Below are 26,689 nucleotides of genomic sequence, written 5' to 3' on the forward strand. Positions count from 1 at the left end.
CAAGTAAGAGCAGACTCTCAGCACCTGCCCATTCCATTTCACATGTGGCTTTTCACATGCCTTACATGAAAGTGGCTTCTTCTGTAAGACAGATTCTTCATCCAAGACCACTGACTGTCTTTTTGTGGAGGTATCAGAACCACTTTCAAACCTCTGGGTTAGTCACTAAGTTTTGTGCAACATAAACCTTTCCCATTATTTTTAACCGTTTCATCTCACCTCTATGAATTCCATAATACCTTTTAAAAATTATGAGTATGTTTTGCTTAATTCTTATTAAGAGAGTGCTTGGATATCATTGTGCAAGATCCCATACAGTGTAGTATTTTTCTCCCCCAGATTTCTTCCTGCCCTTCAGGTTTAGCCTCTTAACTTATGGCCATCTGGATAAAGCCTTATGGTTTCCTCAACAACTCTCCACAACTTACTTTTTAAAACTGTGAAAATGTATTGGACACTGTTGGTTCCCCTTATAGCTCAGTTCCCAGCAGACAGATACTGATGTTGCAGTACTAGACCCAGTCCCTGTTCCTAGATACTTAGCTGGCATGTTAGTCCTGCTAACTTGAGCATCTGTGTGGTTACTTGCAAAATATGTCACATGAGTGGCAGCAGGTGTCTGGCAAAGCCTTTGTGTGTGGCCTGAAGGGTGGGGGGCATCTATCTAAACTCCTGTTGGTGGCTGCTGTTTCTGCTGCAGCCAAAGGCATACACCCAAATACATAGCCTATGTTAACAGATCACGTTTCACTTTAAGTTGTGAAATAACGGGGCGTGGCACAGATTAAATATGTTTTTGAGATAACTAGGAAAGTGAGGCAAATGTACAAGTCTGTTATTTGGGGGAAGGGAGAGGGTGACATGTACAAACAATTCGGAGTGCACAGTGTAAAGTTTACTTACTGTTATTATTTTGACCGGCACACACGTAATTTCATTCAAGGGCTGCCGGGGGAGTTGGGAGGGGGGACGACAAACTTTGATTAGTTAAAAGCAGCAGCAAGGTCTGGAGGGAGTGTTCGAAAGAGTTGGGAGCCGTAGAGAGGTGACTATAACTCCTCTAGCAATTTCAGACTATTCTTCTGTAGCAGGACAAAAGCCTTTTCTTTTGCTTCCCGTGTTCAAAGAGACATTTGTCTCGAGACTTTGCAGCTGTGGCCGTGGGGATGCTTGTTTGAAGATACCCCCTTGTAGGCAAGAGGAGAGTCGGCACACCGAACAGTAGTGTAGTATCTTATACTTTTTCTCCCCCTCCCTTTCCCTCTCTTATGCTTTTATTTCTCCTCCTTCTACTCCTCCTCCTCCTCTCTACCATGTGCATTTTTTAATAAGACGAAGAATGTGGAGGCAACGTTTTCAAGGCAAGGAGAAATTTCCTGTTTTTCTTTCCTGTTTGTTTAATAAAGTGTGCCATTGACTTTTAAGAACTGCAGCGACTTTTGTTACAAGCGAGTAATTCAAGGCAACGCTTGGCTTGCTTCTTGATGCACTTTTTATATACTGCTGGAGAAGATGTTTAAATCCTTTTCGTTTTTTTAAAAAGAAGAAGACGGTGACGAAGATGAAGCTGTGTGGCGTAGGCAAGTGAGATTAATAAGAATTAGGCAAATGGCTTCTTCTGCTTTTGTTTCGGTGAGATAGTACCAGCCGTCTTGCAGCCACACAAAGGCTGCCATTTACCAGGGAGTCCTCCCTAATTCTCTTGGCAGGGGTGCCATTGGAATCGGATGCAAGTGGGTGGCAATGGGGAGGAGCTGCAAAAGAGGACAAGCAGGCTTTGTGTATTTTTTAAAAATGCAACAAAAGCACTTTATACATTGAGCTGGGTGCAACAAGCTGTGCAGCTTGTGAGTGGGATGGAGTAGTTTTGAGATCTCAGTGTACATAGAAAGCCTCCCCCCCCCTTTCCTTAAAAGCTCTCCACTGAAACATTGGCTAAACTCCACAGAGAGCTGAAAAAGCCAGAAAATATTTATTGAACAATGCTTCTGACAACTGGCTTGATATTTGAAAGCTTTGGAAAGAGAAAACAGACAATCTTAATTTTGAAAACAGTTCTGGGGCACCTTGTTGATATTCTGGTCAGAAAATTGGATTCGGTTTCCTTCCTATTGTACACACCCTTCTTTATTGGCACTTAGTTCCCGTTGAATAGAATGGTAGGCTTTTATTCCTCTGGCCCTTTCTCTGATTTGCTTTCTGTACATACAAAAACATGTAGTTTATCATCTCTCATTGTTTTACTTTCTAAAATGCTGCACTTTCTTTGATTCATGTCCCAGACAAATGTGGTCTAAAATGATGGTTGCAGAAGCAAGATGCATGGTTTCACAATATAAACAAAGGTGATAAGAAAGAGTGGCTTCCTACCTTTTTAAATTGCTACCTGATTTAAGCATTTCTACTTAGAAGATGAAGTAATTTGTTTTTGGTCCTTTGTGTTATCAATGAAGCATTTGCTACAGGAGCAACCATGGTGCACTTCATATATCATTTGAAACTATTCATTTGCTCCCCCCCCCCCAATTCTAACCCCTGGGCTTAGGTTTTGATACAGTATTTACAGGCATGAAAGCCTTCAAACTATCATTTATATTTTTTAAAGATTGGTATAACTAGAGCTTGTATATCTGTGTTTGCAGGGAAGGTGTGGCAAGAGGTCAGCTATTTTAATCATACTGTTGGGGCTGGGGGTCTTAACGTTGTGTTGCATGGTTTTGGGGGCTGCAATCAGTTCATGCTCTGTACTGAAAAGCAATTACTGGCACATCCTGTTCTCCTATTGCTCCCGTTCCAAAGTTTTGTTTCTGTCAAGTTGAAGTAATTGACTTCATCCAGTTGCTCTAAGCTGGAAAGTAAGAGGGAGAAATCTTTCTTAAATATTTTAGTCACATTTCCCACTAATGTTTATCTTTAGTCTTTTTAAAAAAAAATCAATGCAGGGGCTTGGCATTGTTTAAAAAGCTTAGGTCATCGGCGCTCTCAAACCTGCTATAGGAAAGAAGGTTATATTTCTCTTGCCTTGCTTAAAATCACTTATTTAATTGGGCAATAAAATTTGAGATAACTGCCTTTGGTGCTTGGCATTTTATGGTTTCAAGAAGCAGGCACCAACCCTAACTGTATTGTTGCTAGTAAATGTTTCCTGCTTTCCTAAGGAACTAAGCTCTGATTACAAATTATTGAGGAACATGGGAAGTGATACACAGTGTATAAACTGGCAGCCTCAGTCTGAAGCCATTGTCCTGGTAGGGAATCTAGCTTCAATTATCCTCTGATTTGCTTCCCCATTCTGCCTTTGACAGTAACAAGACGAGGCTGTCATTAAGTGATATTCTCAATCCTGGAGACTGTGCACCAGAGTCAAAGTACAGTCGGAGCGCTTTATTCAACTAGGAAGAAAGGTTAGTCAGGACAAAGCATAGCCATTCAGCTCAGGATTGTAAGCCTTACAGTTTTATGTGACCACTCCCCCCTTTTATCCTGGTTATCTGCTTAGGGCAAGCTTCTTTCACTTATCCAAATCATCTCAGTACTCGGCCATGCATACTGTGACACAGTTGCACTTCCATCTGGATACAAGACTGGAAGATGCATCACAGCCATACCTCTTGTTACATTTCCCTCAGGTTAAATCTTTTCAGGTTGCGTCCCATGGCGACCCGGAAGTACCGGAAAGGGTTACTTCCGGGTTTCGCCGCATGCGCAGACGCTCAAAATGACGCCTCTCGCATGCGCAGAAGCGGCGAATCGCAACCCGCACATGCGCAGATGCAGGGGAAGGGAAGCCTCCCTTCGCTCTTCTTCTTCAGGGGTGGGCTCCTTCTCCACCCACCCCACTCCCACCAACAAGGTCTCTAGGGGTTGTAAAGCAAGCCAGACCATTTAGCAGCGACCCCATTCATTCCAGCAGCTGGCCATCACCCACTCCAAGCCTTGCGAAAAATATAATCACCATTACTACTACTACTACTACTACTACTACTACTACTACTACTACTACTGCCCTCCACCCATAGATATCAGGGTGGCTCACAGCCTGAAACTAGGGTACTAAGCACATGCTAAAAACTAGAACAAAGGCAAACCAAGCCAGCAACCCTCCTTCTCCCTTATTTGTGAAACAAGCCTGTTAATTGCCTATCCAACTAAAAGAAAAGGCACTGAAGCTTTTTGAGATCAATGTAAGCTAAAAAGCATTGCAGGGGGTTGGGCTAGATGACCCGCAGGGTCCCTTCCAATTCTCCTTTTTTCTGAAAAACACACACACAACCCAACTGTGGTCCCTCTGCAGTCCTCGCCCTAAGCAACTGTGTGTGAGACTTGCTCCCCAGAAAGTGTGTCTTGTCTTGCTACCTGTGGCTTTTGGTCTCTCATCAGCCCCCTCCCCCCAATCTATTCATATTCCTTTCTCCCTAATCTCCAATATTACATTTTCCTCTGGTTGAGACTTAAAACAGAAAGCCCTAATTCCCAACTGTGTTTCTTGCTGCAGTCCTACTGTCTACTCAGAAGTAAGGTCCTATTTGATTCAGCAGGGCTTACTCTCAGGTAAGTGCAGTTAGGGCTGCAGCCTTTTTGACCCAAGTTTTGGGTCCTTTTTAGGTTCAAAATGTCACTGCTTTACACCCACCCCCACCCCCACAATATTCGAAAACGTCAGCTTTGTACTTAAACACAAATTGGCCGGGAACTTCATTGTCTGTGTCTTTATTAATTTATTTAAAGAACAACAAACTGGTGATTGCTTTAACTTTTTGATATGTGGTGATTTGAATCATGAGGATGAATTAGAAGAACTGCTGAGTCTTGAGCGAGTCTTGCTTTGGAATTGAGGGCGTCATTAGATTTTCTTCTGCCTTTTCATTTTATTTTGTTTTAAGGGCTGGTTAGAGATAATATGTAAGTGTGGTGTCAGCTCCCAAAAAGGGTCAACAACTCCGGGGAACCTTTCCTTAAAAAGGTTGACAACTCTGGGAAACGGGGGGGGAGGGGACCCCAGAGGGATCTTTGCAGTACAGCGCCGGATATGCTTAAGATGGCCCTGGTCAGAAGGCCCTCAGAACTGGACCTCAGTGTCTGGGCTGAACAATGTGGCTGGAGAGGCTTCTTCAGGTATACTAAATGCACAAGGCAAGAGCTGGGTTAAATTTCTCCTTAAATCCTCAAGCCATAACTTCTCAAAAGCCACTCCAATGCATTTCAGTGCCATAAGCACCTGTCTGCTCCCTTTTACCTCCATTTTACTCTGCTACTTTCCACACCTGTGAACCCCCCGCTACCACTTTCCAAATAGCTCCCTCTCAGTCAAATTGGCCAGCAGCCCTAGAAGGCAGTTGGGGCGTCTAGGGGTGGCACAGATACCCATTGTAAGCCCTGCATCCAAGACAGGATTCTCATTTGTTCTATGTGTGGATCATCCTATGTGTGGATCATCCTGAAACGTTACACAGGTTAATTAAAACTCATTTCACTTAAGACCACTCTGTGATCCGGCATATTGCCTTTGCTTTCCTGTCAACATCCATATGCTATATATTGAGCTAATATGATATCTATTACATAGCACCCCAAATAGAAGCAGAAATACAGTATTCTTTTTTCTTTGGCATCAGTTTTGTTGCTCTTTACCTTAGATGTTGCCCTTTTCCGGGCACAAGTGTTTATTTGGTCTTCATTTGGCATTCTGTCCAACTCAGTTAGATCCTAGCTGTCAACTTTTCCCTTTTCTTGCAAGGAATCCTATTTGGAATAAGGGAATTTCCCTTTTAAAAAGGGAAACATTGACAGCTATTAGTTAGATCCTGGGGTGCTGTCTCAAATGCTGCAAGCCAAGGATCTCCATTTTAGCCTTTAAATCATGGGGCAGCCCAGAACTTCCATACCCACTTCTCAGGCTTGCATCCCGGAGAGGTCTCTTCGCAGTGCTAACACAGCGAAAACAACTCAGGAGGCAGCTGTTGCGAGTTACCAGGCATTTTCACAGTGACTCTAAGAACATCTTTAATATCTATCTAATGCACAAGTAGAGAACTTGGTCCCACCAAATGCTGTTGGACTAGAGCTCTCACCATTCCTGGCCATTAGATATGCTAGTTGGACTCCAATGATACTTGGAAGGCCACAGGTTCCCCTGCCCTAGTCTGACGTATCACTTCTCTGTACTTTAAAACAATAAGAGGCTTACGTATTTACAGATAAATGTAGCAATTTGTTTTAATAGAACAGGAAATTCAGTTAGTATTTGTCTTAACTTTTTGATGACTTGTAGGATTGCATGACATAGCTTGTTATGTATTTATAGCTTCCCTGTTAACTTAAACCATTCATGGATTACATTTCTTTTCTTTTTTTACTTTAGCACAGGAAAATCAAAGAGAGTGATTTTAAACAATCCAGTGTTTTATCAAAGGGAGTAATCTTAAATCACTCTTCTATAAAAATTTAGGAAGTCCCAGGCTTAGCAGGGAGGTAATTCTAAAGCAATTAATGACGTATTCGAGTACTTAGATAGAGTTGCAGAGAATTCAATAGCATGTGTTGTAACTGAACTGTGGCCCTGAGTCTTTAAGAGAGGAAAAAACTAGTAAGATAACGCTAAGTTTCTTTGTCAGAAAAGCATCCCTCAGGGCAGCACTTTCAAAAGTGGCTTTCACTGTTTGAAGTTACTGGCCTATATCACACAGAGCCCCAGCTGTTTGTGTGCATGTTGAGAAGTGTGCTCTGAATGTCGGTACTCATCGCGGTTTGTGGGCCACATCTAAAAAGTACAATGCATGCCTCAAGCTGAGGCCCAAAGAGGTATTGAGGTAAGCTCTGGCTTATAACCCCCTCCCCCGCAGGATTCTTGCTGTTGCTGTTGTTGGTGTTTTTTCCTTTCCTTGCAACAGCAAACCCTCATGCTACCTCAAAAACTGTTTATGAAACTCTTCTTTGCTTCAAAAACAGCATCCCATGCAGCAGGCCCAACAAAAATTCCTCAAGTAAAATAATAGGGAAATAATGTGGTGCATTTTGAATCAAATAATACCTCAAAGCCACTGGGCTTCAGTTCTTCACACAGTTGTGTGAAATCAGATTGCTGTCTACTTGGTGATGATGGTGTTTTAGATGTTGTGTTTAATGATATTTGGGGTTAGAATATAGCCTTTGTCCCATTTAAAGGACCTGGTCACTCATCTCCTCTGGGAATAAAGAGGTGTCTGTTCCACGTTGCTCTCCATTTTTCTAGGGGTCCTTTGTTTTTCCTCCCCTTAGAAACAAGGGGATGTTACACTACAATCTGTGTTTTGGGAGCACCTGAAACTGTAGCATTGTTGATGCTAGTTGGGCTCAGTGCCTGGGTGGTAAATATAAAGAGCTCCATGCAGTTGTGACTGGTGGTCAGACTACAGAAGGCAGGGAGATCCAACAGTAAGCAAAGTCACAGCCCCACTCCCTGGACTTACTGTAAGTAAGAATGCAAGTGGAGGGGCAGGGCAGGCTGAGGCTAGTTGAGGCTATTTGCAGTGTGCCATTTGCCCTAATAGACCAACCTCCACTGGCTCCATGTAAACTCCTGTACCATGTATAAGATTGCACTGCAAACTGTCCAAATGTTGACTCAGGTAAAGAATCAGGTAAAGAATCAGGTAAAGAAACCGGAAGTTAAGCTCGGAATACCTTCTCAAGTAGCATCCTGGTCCTTTTATAAAGCCAATACTGCTTACTACAGTTTAAGATGAACCCATGTGGCAATCAGGGGTACTATTAAGTTGGTTTAACACTTATGCTCCATTTGGTTCCAGGTATTCGCCCTCAAATAATGAATGGCCCTATGCATCCTCGTCCATTGGTGGCTTTACTAGATGGAAGGGATTGTACAGTGGAGATGCCAATTTTGAAGGACTTGGCTACTGTTGCATTCTGTGATGCGCAATCAACTCAGGAAATCCACGAAAAGGTAAAGAAAATGGTTTTGTAGACTGACCTAATGAGGGAGAGTATGGCTGTATAGTTTTGAATCCATTTCAGGTTTGGTTCCCCTTACCTGTACACTGCTTTATAGAGTAAAAATGACTAAGTTTTGTAATAAAGCAGTTTTGGATTACAAGAGGAGAGGACCGAATTTGTAATTGTGTGTGTTTGTTGATTTACTCTGTCTTTTCCTCTTTGTACTGCTGTTGCTCTTTTGATTAACAGAACTAACAGTGGATACACCTGAAATGTGAATTCCTGATCTAAAGTTTCTTTGATGGCACCTGTCTAGGATTTTATGACCATGTTGGTCACTTAGGCAAAATCAATCTCTTGGATTCAAAAATTGACTGATCTTGTTAGATAGGCTTTAAAATAGGTGGGTAAGAGGGGAAAAGGTTAATGTAAACAATCTGCCTGGTCCAGGTGCTGTGTTCCTTGTGTTCAGTGTACTTGCAAACAGTGTGTGTTCATGAAGAACAGATTTAGCTATTCTGCCCCGATTGATTTTCTTAAATGATACAAAATCAATAGGCGAAAGCAAAGGAATTAAATGTATAAAAGATCAAACATACTTGGATTTCATGTAAACATTAGATAACTGTCTTTCAGTAACCTTTTGAACCTGGATTGGCTAGGGACCCCATGAGGTAGAGGGGGTAAATGACTGAAGTAATAGAAATGAAGCCTTGTCAAAAGTGTCAAAATATGCAGCTTGAAAAGGCAAGCTAAGGTCCAAACTAGATACTATATGTACGCACATGGATCCTTCTTCAAACAGCCCCTTTTAAACTAGCTTTGGGAGGGGGAGATTAGGAACAGAAAAGCAAAGCACTAGGGTTGTGCCCCCCTCCCCAAAACTGGTCCCCTGCCAGTCCTCTCCTCCCCACAGATTTCCACATGTGTGTGTGTGCTTTTGGGGGAGTATCAGCAGAACATTTTTAATTTTTGTGTGTGAAACATCTTGTTTGGCCTTAAGGTAGCTACAATGTCATCCTGAATATATTTGGGAACAGTGCTTCCTTTAGGTTTTTAATTCAAGGACATTCACAGCTTCTATTTCGGTTATTCTGCTTCGTTGCTAATTGTACTGTATATGTGAAGTTTCTATTACATCTTTGTATTATATTTTTATTTGCAGTGTTTTTGTTTTATCTTTTCAGGGAATATTTTGTTGTCCTTTTTTGTATTTTTGTTTTTAGCCTTCATCTGTAATGTTTTATTTTGAGATTTTGTGTGGAGTGTATGAGGTGCTTTGGGAGAGGCAGTATCTCTGCTGGGGGACACGTCATGCTCCTTGTTCACCATCAGTCTTCCCCCTGCACTGAGCTCTTGTCTGTGGCTCCTAGAAGCTGTTGGCTTGCGACAGTGGCCACACCCCAGAAATGGCTTTGACTGGCCAGCTAAACCAGCTGAAAGTAGCCAATGGATCTCAAAACCCCTGCATGCAAAGGCAGATTGAGCAGACATGGGTCCAACTGTCAAGAAGACAGTTTCTGCACATGCTGTAGAGAGAAATGAGGGGCAGATGGGAAAGCAGATATACTCATTTGTGAGAAAGGCTTTGGAAGTAAACCCTGAGGAGCAATCCATACCCACTGCCTTACAGGACATCTTCAGGGAGAAAATGTTAAGGATTAAACCCTACACAAATTCGTAGTGGAGTCCCTAAGGTGATTGGATTGAATACTTCCTTCCAGCAACTCCTGCAGCCAAGCTGATGCCAAATGTATTGCTTTCCTTTCCTTCAGACCACATCAGTGAGGCCCAAAGGGGAGTCTTGTTGTCCGGGCAGCCCAAGACCTCCATTCTCACTGCCAGGCTTGTGCATTGTTAGAGGTCACTTTGGTGCTTCAGATGCAGCAAAATCCATTTGACGTTTTAAGATAGGTTGCAAAGTGCTTAGAATTTTTAAAATCTTTTTTGGAACTGCAAACTGGCATAAAAATCATTTCAATAAATAAATAGACTAACAACAAAAAAAGGTTGCAGAATGCCACTTAGAGCCTGTTTAGATCATTACGATGTGGTGGATCCTTACCTCGACTTGTAAAAGCTGTTTCTATTTCCTGTATTAGTAGTTTTACTGGGCACATAATATAAAATCTGTAGAATTTGGCATTCACTTCTCAAAAGATAATATCTGATTGTGTCCATCCATGAGTGGATGACTTCTGCTCATGCAATGGGACTTGCCTTCCTCTCACCCCCCCTTGCAGCCTTCATATCCCCCAAAAATCTGATTCAGAAGGGGTCTCAACCCTCTTGAGCAGTTTTGGAACGTGTGGGATGCTATAGGAGAGAAAAGAGGCAGGGAGTTCCTGCTGCAGGAACCAAGATCTGTTCACGTGATGTTGGATATCACCCCTTATCTAATTCTCATTTTATTGAGACAGGAATACGTATGTCTGATTCATAGAATTGTAGAGTTGGAAGAGATTCCAAGAGTCATCTAGCCCAACCCCCCACAGTGCAGGAATCTCCTGCACACAGTCCCCCATCCAGTTTGAAACCACACTGGACCCTGCTTAGCTTTGCAAATGTGCTCCAAGACTCCTGTTCCTCCCTTTTCTCCATCTTCCTCTCTCCACTGGCCAAGATTACTGGCTTTGGGAATCCCAGGCATCCTAGTCTTTCTTTCTTGCACTAATCTTTTCCTTCCCACAAGTGCATACACAATTTTATTTTTATACCCTCTTTCCATAGTTCAGACATGCTCAAGGCAGCTTGCAACATGAAGGAAATTACGTAATTACAAGCATAACTAAATTAGTCGTAAACAATAAATTAAACATCAAAAGTAAACAACCAAATTAAACAATTTCCACATAAACCGTAAGATCTCAAATAAAGATACAAAAATTAATATCAATGGCAGTAACAACCCATCCCCCTCAACAGAACTCCCTAAACAATACCCCAGCCTGTTCATCAGGCTCAGCTTTTGTAGTTGGAGTCAATCAGGGCCCCACCCTCCCAGGTCAGGTGGAAAAGGCCTGAAAGGCAAGGAGCAGGTCTTCCAGGATTCCAAATTCTCTGAAAAAATTGGATCTTAGGAGTGTAATAAACAATTTTGTATGATATCTTTGTCCCAGAACACTATGTATGTTTGTTTTGGATTATTTATAAACCTCTAAACACTACAAAATGCCGCAGTGGTGTACAATAAAAAATACAACATATCAATGGATATCTTTGCACAAAGAAGGGTTGACCTGAAAAGTTGTTCACCCTGAATGCCATGTAGAAAGAGATACTTCTGGGTGAGCAGAAGGCTTGAAACCTAAGTCTCCTAGAAATGAAGATAAAGGGGAGGAGGAGAGGGGAGAATGACAAGATCAGAAATGACGGGGTAGAGGTGGCAGGCAAATCCTTAGAAGGCTTACTGTCATTCATCGCTCAGTCTGTCCTTATAATGCTCCTGACCTAAGGAATTATCCCTCGGTAGGGCAGCCTTCAGCGCTAGTTTAAATAATCAGCAGTAAATAGCCTGGTCAATACAAATGTAGAGCTGTATCCAAGGTATCTTAAGCATGTTGCCTGTTCAAAGCTTTTTCTGTTTTCTGTTTTCATGCTGTGTTTACACTGAGTACGGAATAATGAGGGTGAATATAACTTTACTCTTAGTGACTCTCTGGCAGACAGTATAAATCTGTGCATTAGAGTGTAAATCCCGTTGGGGCATGTAGGGCCTTCTGATCTGTAGTATCCAGTCACATGAGGCCAACTGGATGTCAGAGGCTGTTGTTTTATCTCTTTCTCCTCCCCCTCTTAACCACTGTCTGGAAACTTCATATTTCCTTTATCATACTTCCCTTTAAAATTAGATTATAACCATCTCCCAAATACAAATCCTGCCTTCTCTTTTCTCAGTTTTCATCAGCTCGTGTTAGTGTCATAGTAGCTCATCTACTAGGCACTGAGAGAGCACATTTGTGGCTTGGTGATGGCTTTTGCTCAGCTTATGGAAGAGCCCAACTCAGCATTCAGTCTACTAGCAACCAGCTGGGAATGAAATGATCTGGATTTTGGTTGAATACAATACCATTCAGGAGGACAGTTCATGGCATCTGGTTTATAATAAAACGCTGGAATATATAGAACTGCAGTTAATATAAAGTGAAACATATTACCTCAATATTCAGAAGTGCTTATTAACAAATGTCTAGCTAACATAGGCTAGAAACAGATGACCAGCTATCAAGTGGATTTTTCAATTTTCGCTTTTTAAAAAAGTGTAGGGGTATTTCACCATCCCTTGCATCAGTGAAGATTGGTAGTGTGTGATAAAAATTACCTCTATCAAGCGCCTTTCTTTCATTAACTACATTGTATGATGGTCATGTGTATTAATCCAGAGGTACAGCTGTATTTGAGTAGTATCCAACTAAGTTATACGCAGATTGGACCCATTGAAATTATTATTTTAATTTGGTCTACTTCGATTAAGACTAGCATTGGATGCAACTCTCTGTCAGTAAGTACCATAGAAAAGCAGGGCAGCCTCATGGGCTGCAGAATCTAGTCAACCAGTGAGTGAGTATCCAAAGTGAGAAGTATTTTTTGATCTAGCTTTTGTCCAGAACAGTTTCATCCCTGTCTCCCGCATGTTCAATTCAGAGCCTGTATATGTAGGGTGCAGTCTGGGGGCTAGAGAAAGGGACTGCAAATGCCTCCGGAAGTCCAATATTTACTTGATCTAGGGGGGAAATCAGTCCTTTCATCACCCAGTAATATATATTTGTGGATTTTCTGGTATCCTAAGGGATAGTGTAGAGGCTAAAATAAACTTCCAGCTGAGAAAGAGAACAGGAGGTAGTTTGTGATGGATTGAGCTGGGGGCCAGTTGCACTGACCGTTTGGAGAAGTCACACTTCCTTTTCTACCATTTAAATTACTGTTGTTGAAAGAGAAGTAGCCTACATCACCAGGGATTTGAGAGTGTTTAGATATGCAAAGATCTAGATATTGTTGAGTATTATTTTGATTGAGGTATTATCATGGGACTACATGGGGGCATATAGTACACTCGATACAATCCAGGATCTAATGCAAAATATTTCTAGAACTGAAAGATTATCCAGGGGCAGAGGCATTCAGAGGGGAAGCAGTGATGTATTTCTATTTTTGACAATAGACAAAAGAGCGCAAAGCACACACAGATTCTCACTGCTTATGATTCTAGTTTGGGCAGTGACGCTATTCCACCTAAGTTCTTCCAGATTTTAAGCCTCTTGACCTCAAATGAAGACTGATCCTTTGGGGCAAAATTTCATACATACATACATACTTGCACACACGTACACACACATAGTGAGAGCTACTTTATTCTGGAGTTCTTTAGGGTTTTCATTATTACTTGGGAGTCTTTAACCACTTAATCAGATTGAACCAAGTGCCTTGCTAGATATTTGTGCATGACTCATCACCGGACTTCAACAGCTGTTACCGGAACATGTCCATCTGCTTCACTAATGTCTATTATTTCCTTCTTTTGTGTGTGTGTCTGTTAGGTTTTAAATGAAGCCATTGGAGCAATGATGTACCACACTATCACTCTCACCCGGGAAGACCTAGAGAAGTTCAAGGCCTTACGAGTCATTGTTCGAATAGGCAGCGGTTATGACAACATAGACATCAAAGCTGCAGGGGAACTTGGTATGTTTTAGACGTAACTTCAGTGCCTCCTCCTTAACTAAGTTTTTGGTTTTCGTTCTAAGTAGAACAAATTACTTGATTGTCTCAGAATCATGTTTACAGCAGGTTTCTGGTTGGAGTGACTTTGATTCCATCCCTGCATACGACAAAGCAGCTCTGTTTTGCTTGCTGTGATGCAGCTGCTTCAAAGACCATATGGGAACTCCAGTGCAGATAGCACAGTTTTATTGCAGCTAAGGGCTTCCACATTCTCAACTGTAAACTGAATAAAACATCATGTAATGTTCTGATGGGACATGAAGCTCCACTGGCAGAGAGATGGTCCATAGATTACTATGGTGTGGGTTACTTTGCCTCCTCCTTTCTGGTGGCTGCTGCCTGTTGCATACATGGATAGCTTGCCAGAACAGATACAATACCATAGAGCAACATCCATGTCCATGCAAGCATTTGATTAGACACTAATGCTCCAGATCAACAGTTGGCAAGTTTCTTCAAAAAAAAAACGTTGTTTAACGGAATGGCCTGGCATGTAGACAATAGTCCCCTTGGTTTTAAATCTCTTAGCAATGAAGTCTCTTTTTGCCTGACAACAAACATAGGCAACTAATTATGTTATCCTTAACTAGATTTAAGAATTATAACATATTGGCCATTTCTGTGTGCTACTAAAATGCTAGTGAGCTGTTTGCAAGCAGCACCGTTAATTGTTTTATCACTAATGAGTGCCACTGCATTAGCATATAAAATAAAATTGATCTTTATAGGGTGCCAGCTGTATATGTTTGTCGATAGGGTGTCATTAAAGTGATTAATTGCTACGGAGTACTCCATTGTAAATCTTAATAAAACTAAAGAAACACACATTCTCTGCAGCAGGCATTCTAAACAAGACACTTTGCTGGATCATCTACAGGGGTTTTTTTTTTTCTTATTTTAAAAAAAATCCCTAACTTGCCTGAGAGCTCTTTGCTGTTTTACTTACAGCATGACTTTGCTGTCAGAGATTTGTAGACTGAGAAGCTTCTCATGGATTTTTGATTTTTTTTAAGTAATCAAGGGCTGCCATGTACATTTTGAAATTTTCCTTCTGATGGCTCTTTCCCTGTCTCCAGTCCACTGCTGTTCTATGCATATAGTGAATGAAATAATGGGGGGGAAAGAAAGAAAATATAATCAGATGTAATTCTAACTGCTTTAATTGCGTGTGTGTGAACCCTACATCTATATATTTACTATATCCATTGGGAAGATTTTTAGTCCAGTGAAGAGCCACCACTGGCATTCTTGGTTAAAAGACCTCAGGTTGTAAAGACTCTGTCGGAATTGGCACAAGTGATCTAGGTGGAATATTGGTTCAGCTCGTTATTAGATAGCTCTTTATCCTTGTCCTATAGCAGTGTAACATTTAAAACAGGAAAACCACTGACAGCAGAGAGAAAAACGCCTACTGGCACCTGAAGCTTTGGGGCCTTGTTGACATTTAGGTCTTAATGTATGCATTGCAATTCCATCTTGTTTTTTCTCCTTATTTTGGTACATTGCCCATGGCAAACTTTTGGTAGCTATTAAAAGTTACACATTTACTTGAATGCTTTGCATCTTTTTCCATACCACCTCCAGCTGCCCTCATCTGTAGCATGAAGTGAGCTACTTCTGCCACTTTTCCTGTGAATATTTGCCCAGGCTGATTTAAGGGGAAAATACTGTTATAGGGAAGCACCAAACTACAGTGGGAAGTGCAACTGTGCGCTGTAGTCAAGTGTAGACATTAGAGCAGGCATATGCAAACTCGGCTCTCCAGATGTTTTGGGACTACAACTCCCATCATCCCTAGCTAACAGGACCAGTGGTCAGGGATGATGGGAGTTGTTTGCCTATGCCTGCATTAGAGTGTCAAGCAAGGGATGGCTTCAAGACACTCCAGAGCCATGAAGCTCACCAGCTGACTTCCCCCAGCAAGCAATATGTACATATTATTCAATGTTTCATACACAGCATGTTTGGCGATCGCTTTCAGGCCAATGAATAGCTCTTTAATGCTATTTTTAAAATTGTATATCGATAAAAGGACTAAGTCTGAGAAACGGGATCAAGTTGAGTTTTGTTTTTAAAGTACTTTGGACAGATGGAGGAAAGTATGCTAATGCCATAATTCCTGGTGCAATGGGGACATAATTCTGCAGGCCTGGAGCAAATTGTGCTGAACTTTTCATTCTCTGGAATCCTGGCAGGAGTCAGTCCTGTGCTGAGTGAACATTGTTAATGCTTTGCCAAAGCTGCTTACACTACTTAACCCTAGTATCTCACCTTGCATGTCTTGGCATTACCTTGGGTAGCAGCTCCATCCTATGAAGGTGAATAATCTTCCTGCATGTAGAAGGGGCAGGAAAAGCCATATCACTTAGCAGCCTCATTTGAAATCTTAAGGAAAGGATGACTTAAAAGGAGTAAGGAGTGTTAGAACTGAGACAGGGATGGGGAACTTGTGGCCCTCCATATGACCACAGTTCCCATTTCCCCTGACCATTGGTCATGATGGGTTGAGAGTCTGAGAGTCACTGGTCTAAGAGCATCTGAGAGTCACTGGTCTAAGAGCTTCCACAAAACAGCATTTAATTTTAAACCCTAGCTGGTTTAAGATCAGCCCCATATGGTGATATTGTGTGGAATCAGCTCAGTTTTGATTTATTGCTTATAACCACCAGTTGTCACATTCTGAAGTAGGATAGATGGTCAGCATATAACAAACAAGATGCTTTTTCCTGCGTGCCTTCTAGAGCAGACGTTCTATAATCCACAAACACTAGTGGTCTGTGAGTTCCATTCCAGACATCCACAGGAAGGTTGGAAATAGTTGACAATATATGAATTTGGCCCTGAATTTTTCATAAATTTGTACTTTGTCAAAGTAGCCTTGTTTGGGGAGGGGGGGGATGAAACAAGTTTAAAAGGGCCTGTCCTTAGCCATGGTTTTCATACTGTGGTGCTGGTACAGTCTACTAAAATTTTCATACAATTTCCCCTTTCCTTTGAGTTTTGTTCATGAGTTAGATGCACCATAACTTAGATGCACTAGACAAAGGTCATAAGGACCATCAGCTTCAAAGCTGATACAAATGGCCAGAACAGGCACATGGTAACGGATTCTCAGGACTCTAAGAATGCCGCTGGAAGGGTTGTTCGCTTTAGGCTGTAGCTCAATGGCAGGGCGTGTGTTCTGCATATAGAAGGCCCCAGGTTCAATTCCTGGTGTCTGCAGTTGAAAGGATCAGGGAGCAGGTGAGAAAAAACACCCTTCTTTTCCAAAGAGCTGCTGCCAGTAGGAGTCAACAGCATGGGGCTAGGGGAACCTGGTATAAGACAACTTCCTATGTTCCTTGGCCTGGTTCCAAGCAGAAGGAGGCTGGCTTAGAACCTACAGTGTCTTTCTATGCTCAGGGACTTCAGCACCACCACATAAGAAGAGCCTTCTGGATCAGGTCAAGGGACCATCTAATCCTGCATCCTATTTTCACAATGGCCACCCAAATGCCTGTGGGAAACACTGGAGCAGGACCTGAGCACAAGAGCACTCCCCCTCTCCTGTGGTTTCCAGCAGCTGCTCTTCAGACGCATTGCTGCCTCCAACCGTGAAGGTTGGGGATAGCTCTTGTGGCTAGTAGCCATTAGTAGCTCTTTGTTCTCATGTTAAAGCTGCAGCATGCAACATGGGCATGGATTCAAGCCTTCCGATATTACGCATTATGAATTGTTCCATGAGATCATAGAGAACATAGTTAACTTGGAACACCATGCTAGTGGCCTTCAAAGTATTTTTTAAGTTTGCACTAGTGTGAAACCTTGAGATTTCCTGGCCACAGTCTTGATCACTAAAACGTAGGTTTCTGCCCCATTCACCAGGAATTGCTGTTTGCAACATCCCCTCGGCTGCAGTAGAAGAGACGGCAGACTCCACGATGTGCCATGTCCTGAATCTCTACAGACGGAACACTTGGCTCTACCAGGCACTGAGGGAAGGAACCAGAGTGCAGAGCGTGGAGCAGATTCGGGAGGTGGCTTCTGGAGCAGCTCGTATTAGAGGCGAAACCCTCGGCCTAATTGGATTTGGTATGTTTATTCAAAATGGGTCACAATTCTTTCACTAAAACAACAGGGGGTTGGGCTTTACAAGGAGATCTGCATGGATTCTGACATCGTGCTTTGCAACTGCAACATTTGCTTGAAGAAGCTGCAGCCTTGCACAGTGCGTGTTGAAGGAGGAGGCGGGCATTTAAAATCCCCGGCTGTTTTTCTCTCGCCAGAGAAAAATATCATTTATGCAATTTGCAGAATTCAGCTAAAACATCTGCTTGCTTTTAGCACACACAGAAGCCCTGCTTGTGAGGGGCTCAGAGCTCCTGAGTTCAACTGTTCCAGTACAATGCAAAACAAGGAGCACAGCCTCATCAGCCGATGAGACTAGAGATGCTCAATTGCAAACTCTGTGAGCTATGGTCACTCTCCAGTAGTTGCTGTTGAGACTCAGTATTCTTTTGGTTCACCCCACCTCCGTGAACACTCAGTATAAATTTGGCAAATTAATAGGCATTTGTGCATATTTTTCTCCAACTTCTTCTACACCAGGCCCCGAGTTGTACATTTGTGCAGAGTCCTTTAATGAGTAATTGCAATCAAAGATAGGTGTGCTTCTTCCATTTCATCTGTTCAGAAATATGGCAGTCAAGAAAGGGAGAGAGAGAAAAATACCCATCCCAGCAGAATCCACATTATTTTATTCCATTCACCTACTTTCCAACATGAAGGCATGATTACGTCTGGTTATTTGGCTTTCTCTCCATTTTCTGAAAAGAAGACTCCTATCTTGATGTAGAAGTCGGTTAGTTGAGCCCAGGCGGTGACATTGAATTGGAATGACATTGTGGATAATGACCTGCTGATTGCACTGCAGCTGTCCCTCTTTATCAGAAGAGCCTTATTAAACCTTTGCTTCCAAACCATGACAGTTGTCTTAGTCATGCCCAATTAAATAGCCATTCAGCAAGAGCGCAGAAGGAAAGGGTAGGGGGGGGAGGAGGCTACAGCAAACAAGTTGCTCTTATAATAAATAAGGCTCAGAGGGGTTTTGTTGTTGTTGTTGTTCTTCTACCAAAGATGATCATAATCAGATTTCCTTAACATGACTTCCTCTTTTAGGTCAGAGGCTTAAATGTGGCTAGAACCCAGCACTTTAATTACCACTGTGGGTGCGGAAGATCAGCACTCTAGTACTTTTGATAAGCTGTGTTACTTCTTTGCAGTGGACATTTATTCCTTGCCCGCTAGAGTTCCCTCCTTCCAGTTTGAGAATTTGGCATTACACTAGTGTTGCATTCCCTTTATGGATTCATATAGCAATGTCTGTTCATTTTAATTGCATCTGAAGTGCATTGGCAAATAGTTAATGGACTTTTTAAAAAATAATAATGCCATAGCTGCTTGTATTCTAAAGGCAGATTCAAATAATGCCCTTATACACGCTGCATTACATGGTTCATGTTTGAACCTTCAACTAAGTTGGCAGTAAGACTCTGTCCTAAGAATCCAGCTCTTGGAGATTTAAAACCTAACAGTAGGGAAGGAGAAAGACAGAAATCATGATGTTCTCTAATACCCTCTTGCTCATGTAAAAATATCAGTATACCTGGATGGGTTTCTAGTATGTTGTCCCCTCTTTCCCCCAACCCAATTTTGCATTACAGTAAATGAAATTCCAGGTCAATTGACATGAGGCAGTTGTCAAGTGCTTAGGGCAAGGTGCCAGCATTTAAAAATATATAATGAGTAACAGGTAATGAGTAATGGGGGCTTGCTGATAATAGCTATCATTTGTATATTCATGGTATGCATTTGTGAATTCTTGCAGTCTAAAAGAAGAGCTATTGTCCATATCACCTTTAAAGGGAGATTAGGACAGTATTATTACTATGCCACTGGAACAGGCTTTGCACACCTTGTGACCCTATGAACTAAACGTAGCCCACTGGCCACTACAGAAACTTCCATTTCTGTAGTGCCAGAAAAAAGTAAGCCAATAAGACCATAAAAAGTCAAAATCATTGAAATGACAGGACAGTGCAGGTAGGCTTTCTGTTCTTAGCATTCACAGGGAGTTATTTTCTTGGTTATAGAGCATTTCAGTGCTGGTCAGGGAGGTGAATGATACCTGGGCCCCTCAATTTAATTTTAAATTAAATTAAAAATGTACCACAAATATAAAGCTGCTACAGATTGGCCATGTTGCAAACTCGCTGCCTATTTATGAAGCCTGCTGGTATGGTAGCCCAGCATTTATTGGGCGTGTGGCAGATAGTAAGATGCATGAAGCGAGTGGTAAAACTTGCAAAGTGCCTCTCCTTGGCTCTGACCAGTGTGCTAGTATCATTTCCTCCCATTTTTCAGGTGCTGCATTTCAGCAGCACTAACACAGGGATATAACACAGGAGAGAATCAGTGCGGCATGAACACCTTTGCTGTGGTCAGAGAAAGCGTTTGGCAGCAAGTCGTGCCAATTGGTACCGTTCAATGCACCCGTTGGAATTCATGCAGCGAATGCCAAGCCTATTATGACAACTCTCTGCCTTTTTCTTTTTTCTTTTGGCTTAGGTCGCACTGCGCAAGCAGTTGCAGTTCGAGCCAAGGCGTTTGGCTTCAATGTGATCTTTTATGACCCATACCTGCAGGATGGCATAGAAAGGTCCCTGGGAGTCCAGCGGGTCTACACACTCCAGGATCTGCTGTACCAGAGCGACTGTGTGTCGTTACACTGTAACCTCAATGAACATAATCACCACCTTATCAATGACTTTACGATTAAGCAGGTAATTCTGAATGGAGGAGGATCATCTTGTTGGCTCCAACTGCGCTCTAGGAATGTGTGGCTGCTGAGGTCTGGAATTCCTGCTGGCACAGTGATAATGCCAAGCAGCTGCAAACAATAATCATATGCATTTTTACCTTTGGGATAGTTGAGAGTTATAGCTAAACTGCTCATCTGTCTTTTGCACATTATATATGTTAAGTGATGGAACTTAAGCAGGTTGGTTTAATGCTTGCCAGTAAATTACAGTTAGCAGCCTAACATTGCAGAATGTAACACACCTACAATACTTTTCGCTTTATTTGCTCTAGTCATTTGGTCTTGTTGGCGCAAGACTTGCTTACATCAATGGCTTATTTGAAATAGTGTATTTTGAGGAACTGGGCTGGAGTCTTTCATCCAGGTTCTCCTCATCCTTGCTCTTTCGAAATAACAACATGAGACTCTTAATCTCAGGGTTGTGGGTTTGAACCCCATGTTGTGGGGGAAACTCCTGCATTGCAGGGGGTTGGACTAGATGGCCCATGTGGTCCCTTCCGACTCTACAATTCTATGATTCTGTGTGTCATAAAGTAATGCCCAGACTAGCCCAACACAAGCACAGTTTCCCAGACATGTTCAGGGCAAAGGTCACCTAGGTGACCAGAAAAACTGTGCATTAAATTCTGCCAGAGGAAATCTCAGTCAACAGTTGTTCTTTTGTTCCTAATTCAGTCAGGAGTTCTAGATTCCCGCCCCACCCCCCAAAATGGCTGATTTCTCTCCCAAAGGCTGAGGAATCTGCTTCTGCCATGCTGTTTTTATCCTATACTGCTGTGGTTCTGCAGCTATCTTTATTATCCCTATTCCATGCAAAATGAACACATGGATAAGTAGCAAATGGACTCTTAGCATAATGTTCATTGTACAGCGTTTAATAACCTCGGAAAGCACCTTGGACACAAAGTATGTTGGTGCAAAAATGTAATGCTTCCAGAGTAGTATATTCTACTATTTGGATATTTATTTACCATAGCGAAGAGTTCAGGAAATCTGTAAGAAGTGCTTTTGAGGTTGAAAGAGAGATCTCAGGTAGCATTTAAAAACCAGCAGCAGGTATGCAATGCTCTCATTCAAAAATTTACACAGCAGGCTGTTAGGCCAAAACTGCTAATTATTTTCCTAGTGCTAGTTTCAATGGCCTCATCCCCAGTATTTTGCCTCTTAGACATTGTCTTACCAGGGGCTCGTCTCAAGCGCAATGGTGTGCCATTGTGCCACTGATCTTGTTCAGGACATCAAACGCCAAGACAGGGCTTACACTGGTGCTGGAAAATGGTAATATACTTCCATTCTATTAATCAGTTTCCAAAGTATGTTATTGGGTCAGTTGCGTTTGCTGGAGGAGGAGACCCTTTGCTCCAGAGGAAGATGAAAATGGTTGAAAAATTATTGGGCATTTTCCATGAAGTAAATTATCTCTTTCCAGCATCTGCTTGTAGCCTTGTCTGTTCCTTTGCTGCTATCAGTATTTGTGCTGACTCACATACTCTCCAAACTCATGCAGACCCAGAACGCATCCCACTATGACATCATTCTTTGCTAGGATGAGGGGGGAAAAGTTCATAGAATCAGTTCAGTGGTGAAGAACCTATGCCCCTCGAGATGCAGTTGGAATCTAATTCCCATCAGTCTCGGTCAGCATAACCCATGGTCAGATGGGTGTTGCAATCCAGCAATATCTTGAGGGCTGCTGCTTCCCCTCTCTTGCAGAGGCCAGAGGATGCTACATTACGGGAGTAAGCCAGGGAAGTGGTGGCAAGACTCTGCTTATGTCCCACTGTTGGTAATAGTAGTGCTTGAATAGTCCTTTCTTTCTCCCTGGCTCCCTTCAGATGAGGCAGGGAGCATTTTTGGTAAACACAGCCCGTGGTGGTCTGGTGGATGAAAAGGCCTTAACTCAAGCCCTGAAGGAAGGAAGGATACGAGGGGCAGCACTGGATGTGCATGAATCAGAACCATTTAGGTAAGTTGAGATCTCACTTGTAGCATTTTGCACTTCTATCTTGCATGTTCTCAAAGGCTCATTCTAGGCCGTTTCTATTCATGTAATAATGAATCAACAAGGTGCCTGTGGTAAGCCTGCAAGCAGGACCCAAGCACAGCGGTACTCCTACGGTTTCCAGAAAGTGGCATTCAGCAGCATACTGCCTCCCAACACCAGAGGTAGAATATAGTTATTGTGGCCAGTTGCCACAGGTAGCTTTAGCCTGGTTAAAGAGGAGAGAGCTTAACTATGATCCTGGTTTCAGGTGACACGCTAAGCTAGGGGTGAGGAAGGCTAGATGTGGCCTTCTGGCCCTCTGTGTCATTACCAGCTTAAAATGCAGCCAGGCCATTCTTTTACTTAATTTGGATCAAAGCTGGTTTGGAGAAAATGTGTCAAAATGCAGAGTTTGATAACAGGATAGATCTGGATTGTGGCTAACGTCGTGTGTCCACGACAAACCAACAATGGGAACGCACTGCATGCAGAGTAAATGGGGAGTGTGTTCATAGCCTGAATCATCGTGCAGTGCAGTGCAGATGGTCTCCCCTCAAGCTGAACTTGTTTGTGGATACCGCTGGAAGGATCTAAGAGAAGCAAGTCTTGGAATCAAGAGACATGTGGGAAGCACTTATTTTTATGAAATGGGCAGCCAGATGGCGCACAGCATGTGTAGCAAAATGTGGATGAGAGATGTTTTACCATATAAAAATCAACTTTGAAAGAAAATGAGAGAAAATGTGACTTGAATTTGGTCAATCATCTGTCTGCTTAAAGACAATATATGTACATGCCTTTGCCCTCCTCCCCACCCTCAATGCTGCCCCTTCTCTCCTGCCTTTGCAACATCCAGGAATTAAAGCCAGAAGTCTCTCATTAACCATACGTGGTGTTCTACTTCAGATACTATGGTTTGGAGGTTTGGAACAAGCCAGGATGTTAAACCAACTTAAAACTGATTATAAGATCCTGGCATCTTCTAAGACTGATAGCTATTGTTTTCTGGTTTGGGCAAAATGGGATTCTATGGTTAGTAGGAGACTTCTGGGTTTAATTACTGCACACTTAAAAGGGCTTGTGTGTGTAGACAAAAGGCTCAGACGTACTCCAGTTATTAAGCCAAGAAAGGATTCTCAAAACGTGATCAATGTGTGTCATTCTTCTAGCCTAATTTTTCAGGTATCTAGGAACAACAGTAAACAATAGTGGAAGGGTGATTGCCTCTGTATAAAGGCAATCACTATACATATATAGGCAACCACTATTAACTGGGGAGCATGCACCTTCTTGACTTTGACTTTATGGATTTGTATTAATCATTTCAATGAATTTGTTGTTGTTTGCTTTATTTGTATGTTACTGTGTTTGTCTAGCAATATCTGGTTGTAGCGATTGTGATGTTTATTGTTTCTTTTCAATGCTTTCTGATTGTTGTGAGCCGCTTAGAGCTCAACATTTGTTGTTGGAAAAGGAGAATAGAAATATTAAATCAAATCAAATGTTGGTGAACTTTATTTTTTTACCTCAATCTTTGTTTCTTGGGGGGTGTTTTCCTGTAGCTTTGCTCAAGGACCACTAAAAGATGCTCCTAATTTAATTTGCACACCACACACTGCTTGGTACAGCGAACAGGCCTCACTGGAGATGAGAGAAGCCGCCGCGACAGAGATACGCCGAGCTATCACAGGTACAGCAACTTGCTTGCCCATAAAAAGGTAAAGGACCCTGACAGTTAAGTCCAGTCGCAGACGACTCTGGGGTTGTGGCACTCATCTTGCTTTACAGGCTGAGGGAGCCAGTGTTTGTCCGCAGAGTTTTTCCGGGTCATGTGGCCAGCATGACTAAGCCGCTTCTGGTGCAACAGAACACTGAAACCAGAGCAGCACATGGAAACGCCGTTTACCTTCCTGCCGGAGCGGTACCTATTTATCTACTTGCACTTTGACGTGCTTTCAAACTGCTAGGTTGGCAGGAGCTAGGACTGAGCAATGGGAGCTCACCCCATCGCGGGGATTCAAACTGCTGACCTTCCGATCGGCAAGCCCAAGAGGCTCAGTGGTTTAGACCACAATAGGCCAGTTTAAATGTTATAGGTCCCATGAAGTGCTTGCCTGTGCTTTATCTGGCACTACAGCATGTGCAGGTGTGGTCCCTGACAGTGTTGATTGCACTTGTATGTGCCAGTGCATAGTTTAAAGAACCTCTGAACATCACATAACCATATGTGGCACACCGGTCCTGGAAAGTGCATACCTCTGCTTCCATAGACTGTGGGGAGGGGGGCAGTTGTGGTTAACACTTAAATCACCTAGTTTTAAATCATATTTAAATCTTACACATGCACGCCTGTGTATGTTTGTTCAGAAAGCTCATTAAGCTGAAAAATTCTATCAGTTGTCAGCTGCAACATCAGGAGCAATTGCTACATGAAAACCTACATTGAACCAAAGTGATGTTGCCATTAGGGGATTCTATGCCAGAACTCTCTTAGTTTGAGTGTCCCTATCCCATAACATCACCCTATTCCTGCATTGGACCAGCAAGTACTCCTTAGGGAGGCATAGCCATAATATTGTTACCTACAGTGGTACCTTGGGTTATAAACTTAATTCGTTCTGGAGGTCTGTTCTTAACCCGAAACCGTTCTTAACCTGAGGCATGCTTTTGCTAATGGGGCCTCCCGCTGCCGCCGTGGTGCCATTTCCGTTCTCATCCTGGGGCAAAGTTCTCAACCCGAGGTACTACTTCCGGGTTAGCAGAGTCTGTAACCCAAAGCGTTTGTAATCCAAGGTACCACTGTATTTGGTTTGTTGTTAGGTAAGTAGTCAAGATATGCTGCACTGTGTACTAGGCATTTATAGTTGTTCCTCTCTTCAAGGCAAAACCACAAGTGTGCTGAATGGCACTACTTTGGTCATGGAGATATGGTAGCAAATCATGTTAATGATGGAGCAAACTCCTAATTAAAGGGATGTGGACTTTTATCTAAGTATTTTTCAGAATAACTGAGAGTTTCACATAATCACTTAGGGCTCCAGCATCCAATACATGCCAAATGTGTAACAGGCACTGCTATAGCATGCCTAATTTTGTACTGTTTTAGGTGGCCTTCTGCATCCTTTCCTGTGGGTCGATTTTCTACCATTACCCAATGTGGAGTTGTTTTGGGGAGAAATGCCAATGGGGTAGAGGAAGTTATAATATCTTGGGCAGCTTTCATTCATTCTGGTGAGGTCTGCAGGATGACCAGCAAACATCTGTAATGGGGCTTGTAAAGTGACTTGGTGCAGGAAAGGGGTGGGAAATTATCCAACCTTTCAAAGGACTTTTATCTGGCCGCTGTATTAGGGTGTGGCGAGGGGAAAGCACTGCATATTGTTTTATTTGTAAGCAAATTCTACAGCAGTCCTTCCCACCCACCCCCCTGAATTTTAGTGGGAAGTAAAGAGCTGTGTGAGTTAGAACGAGTGGTGTGGAAAACCTCAACTTGGATATAGCTTGTTGCATATTAGTCGGGCTGATTTGTGCCTGACCCTGTTATGAATTTGAATCGTCCCCTTCCTCAGGTCGGATCCCTGAAAGCCTACGAAACTGCGTGAACAAGGAATTCTTTGTCACAACAGCTCCTTGGTCAGTAATAGATCAGCAAGCGATTCATCCGGAGCTCAATGGTGCCACATACAGGTAAGATAAAGAACTCTTTTTGGGGGAAAAGCACCATACTTTGTAGTTCTCTACCCAAGAATGGAGCTAGAGAATGAGATACACACATCTTTGTATAGGGCTCAGGTAGGATAGCCCTTCAGCAGTAGTGTATTCAGGTTTCCTCCACAGAAGGCGCTTCCTTTATTGTGGGAATACTATTCAGAGATAGCATCTCCACAGGTATCCCGCTGCACAGAGACCCCTTAATAATGCCACTATAGAGTCACTTTGAGCTTCTCTGAAAGGTCTTTCTGCTGTTTCAGTCTTACTAACTCACCCACTATTTACCTGACAAAAGGAGCTTCCAGAAGTCAGTTTCAGCAAACCAGCTCTTTAGTTTGGGGGGTGGGGAGAGGAATATAATCAGATTCTTTGCAGAGGTAGGAATATAATCAGTGCTTCTTAAGGACTTCAAAGATTCTTTGCAGAGGTAGGCCACCATTGTAAATGAATAAATACCAGTATATTGATGCACTGTTCACCCA

The 26,689-nt window shown here is 42.5% G+C and overlaps 1 protein-coding gene across 6 annotated transcripts in view; it reads left to right on the forward strand.

The window, feature by feature from the left end:
* Positions 1 to 26,689, forward strand: part of CTBP2 (C-terminal binding protein 2) — a 198,034-nt gene that overhangs the window by 166,795 nt on the left and 4,550 nt on the right. For all 6 annotated transcript variants that reach the window (XR_008330589.1, XR_008330590.1, XM_053388939.1 and 3 more), the window contains 7 exons: positions 7,788 to 7,942; positions 13,470 to 13,614; positions 17,518 to 17,724; positions 20,260 to 20,474; positions 22,348 to 22,478; positions 24,059 to 24,186; positions 26,066 to 26,183. Coding sequence is in view for 4 of the 6 variants with exons in the window: in XM_053388939.1 (XP_053244914.1) it covers positions 7,788 to 7,942; positions 13,470 to 13,614; positions 17,518 to 17,724; positions 20,260 to 20,474; positions 22,348 to 22,478; positions 24,059 to 24,186; positions 26,066 to 26,183 (1,099 nt within the window). In the remaining 2 variants the exon portion in view is untranslated. The remainder of the gene's footprint in view (positions 1 to 7,787; positions 7,943 to 13,469; positions 13,615 to 17,517; positions 17,725 to 20,259; positions 20,475 to 22,347; positions 22,479 to 24,058; positions 24,187 to 26,065; positions 26,184 to 26,689) is intronic.

The sequence above is a fragment of the Podarcis raffonei genome, chromosome 5 (genome assembly GCF_027172205.1).
Source record: "Podarcis raffonei isolate rPodRaf1 chromosome 5, rPodRaf1.pri, whole genome shotgun sequence".
Taxonomy (NCBI): Eukaryota; Metazoa; Chordata; class Lepidosauria; order Squamata; family Lacertidae; genus Podarcis; species Podarcis raffonei.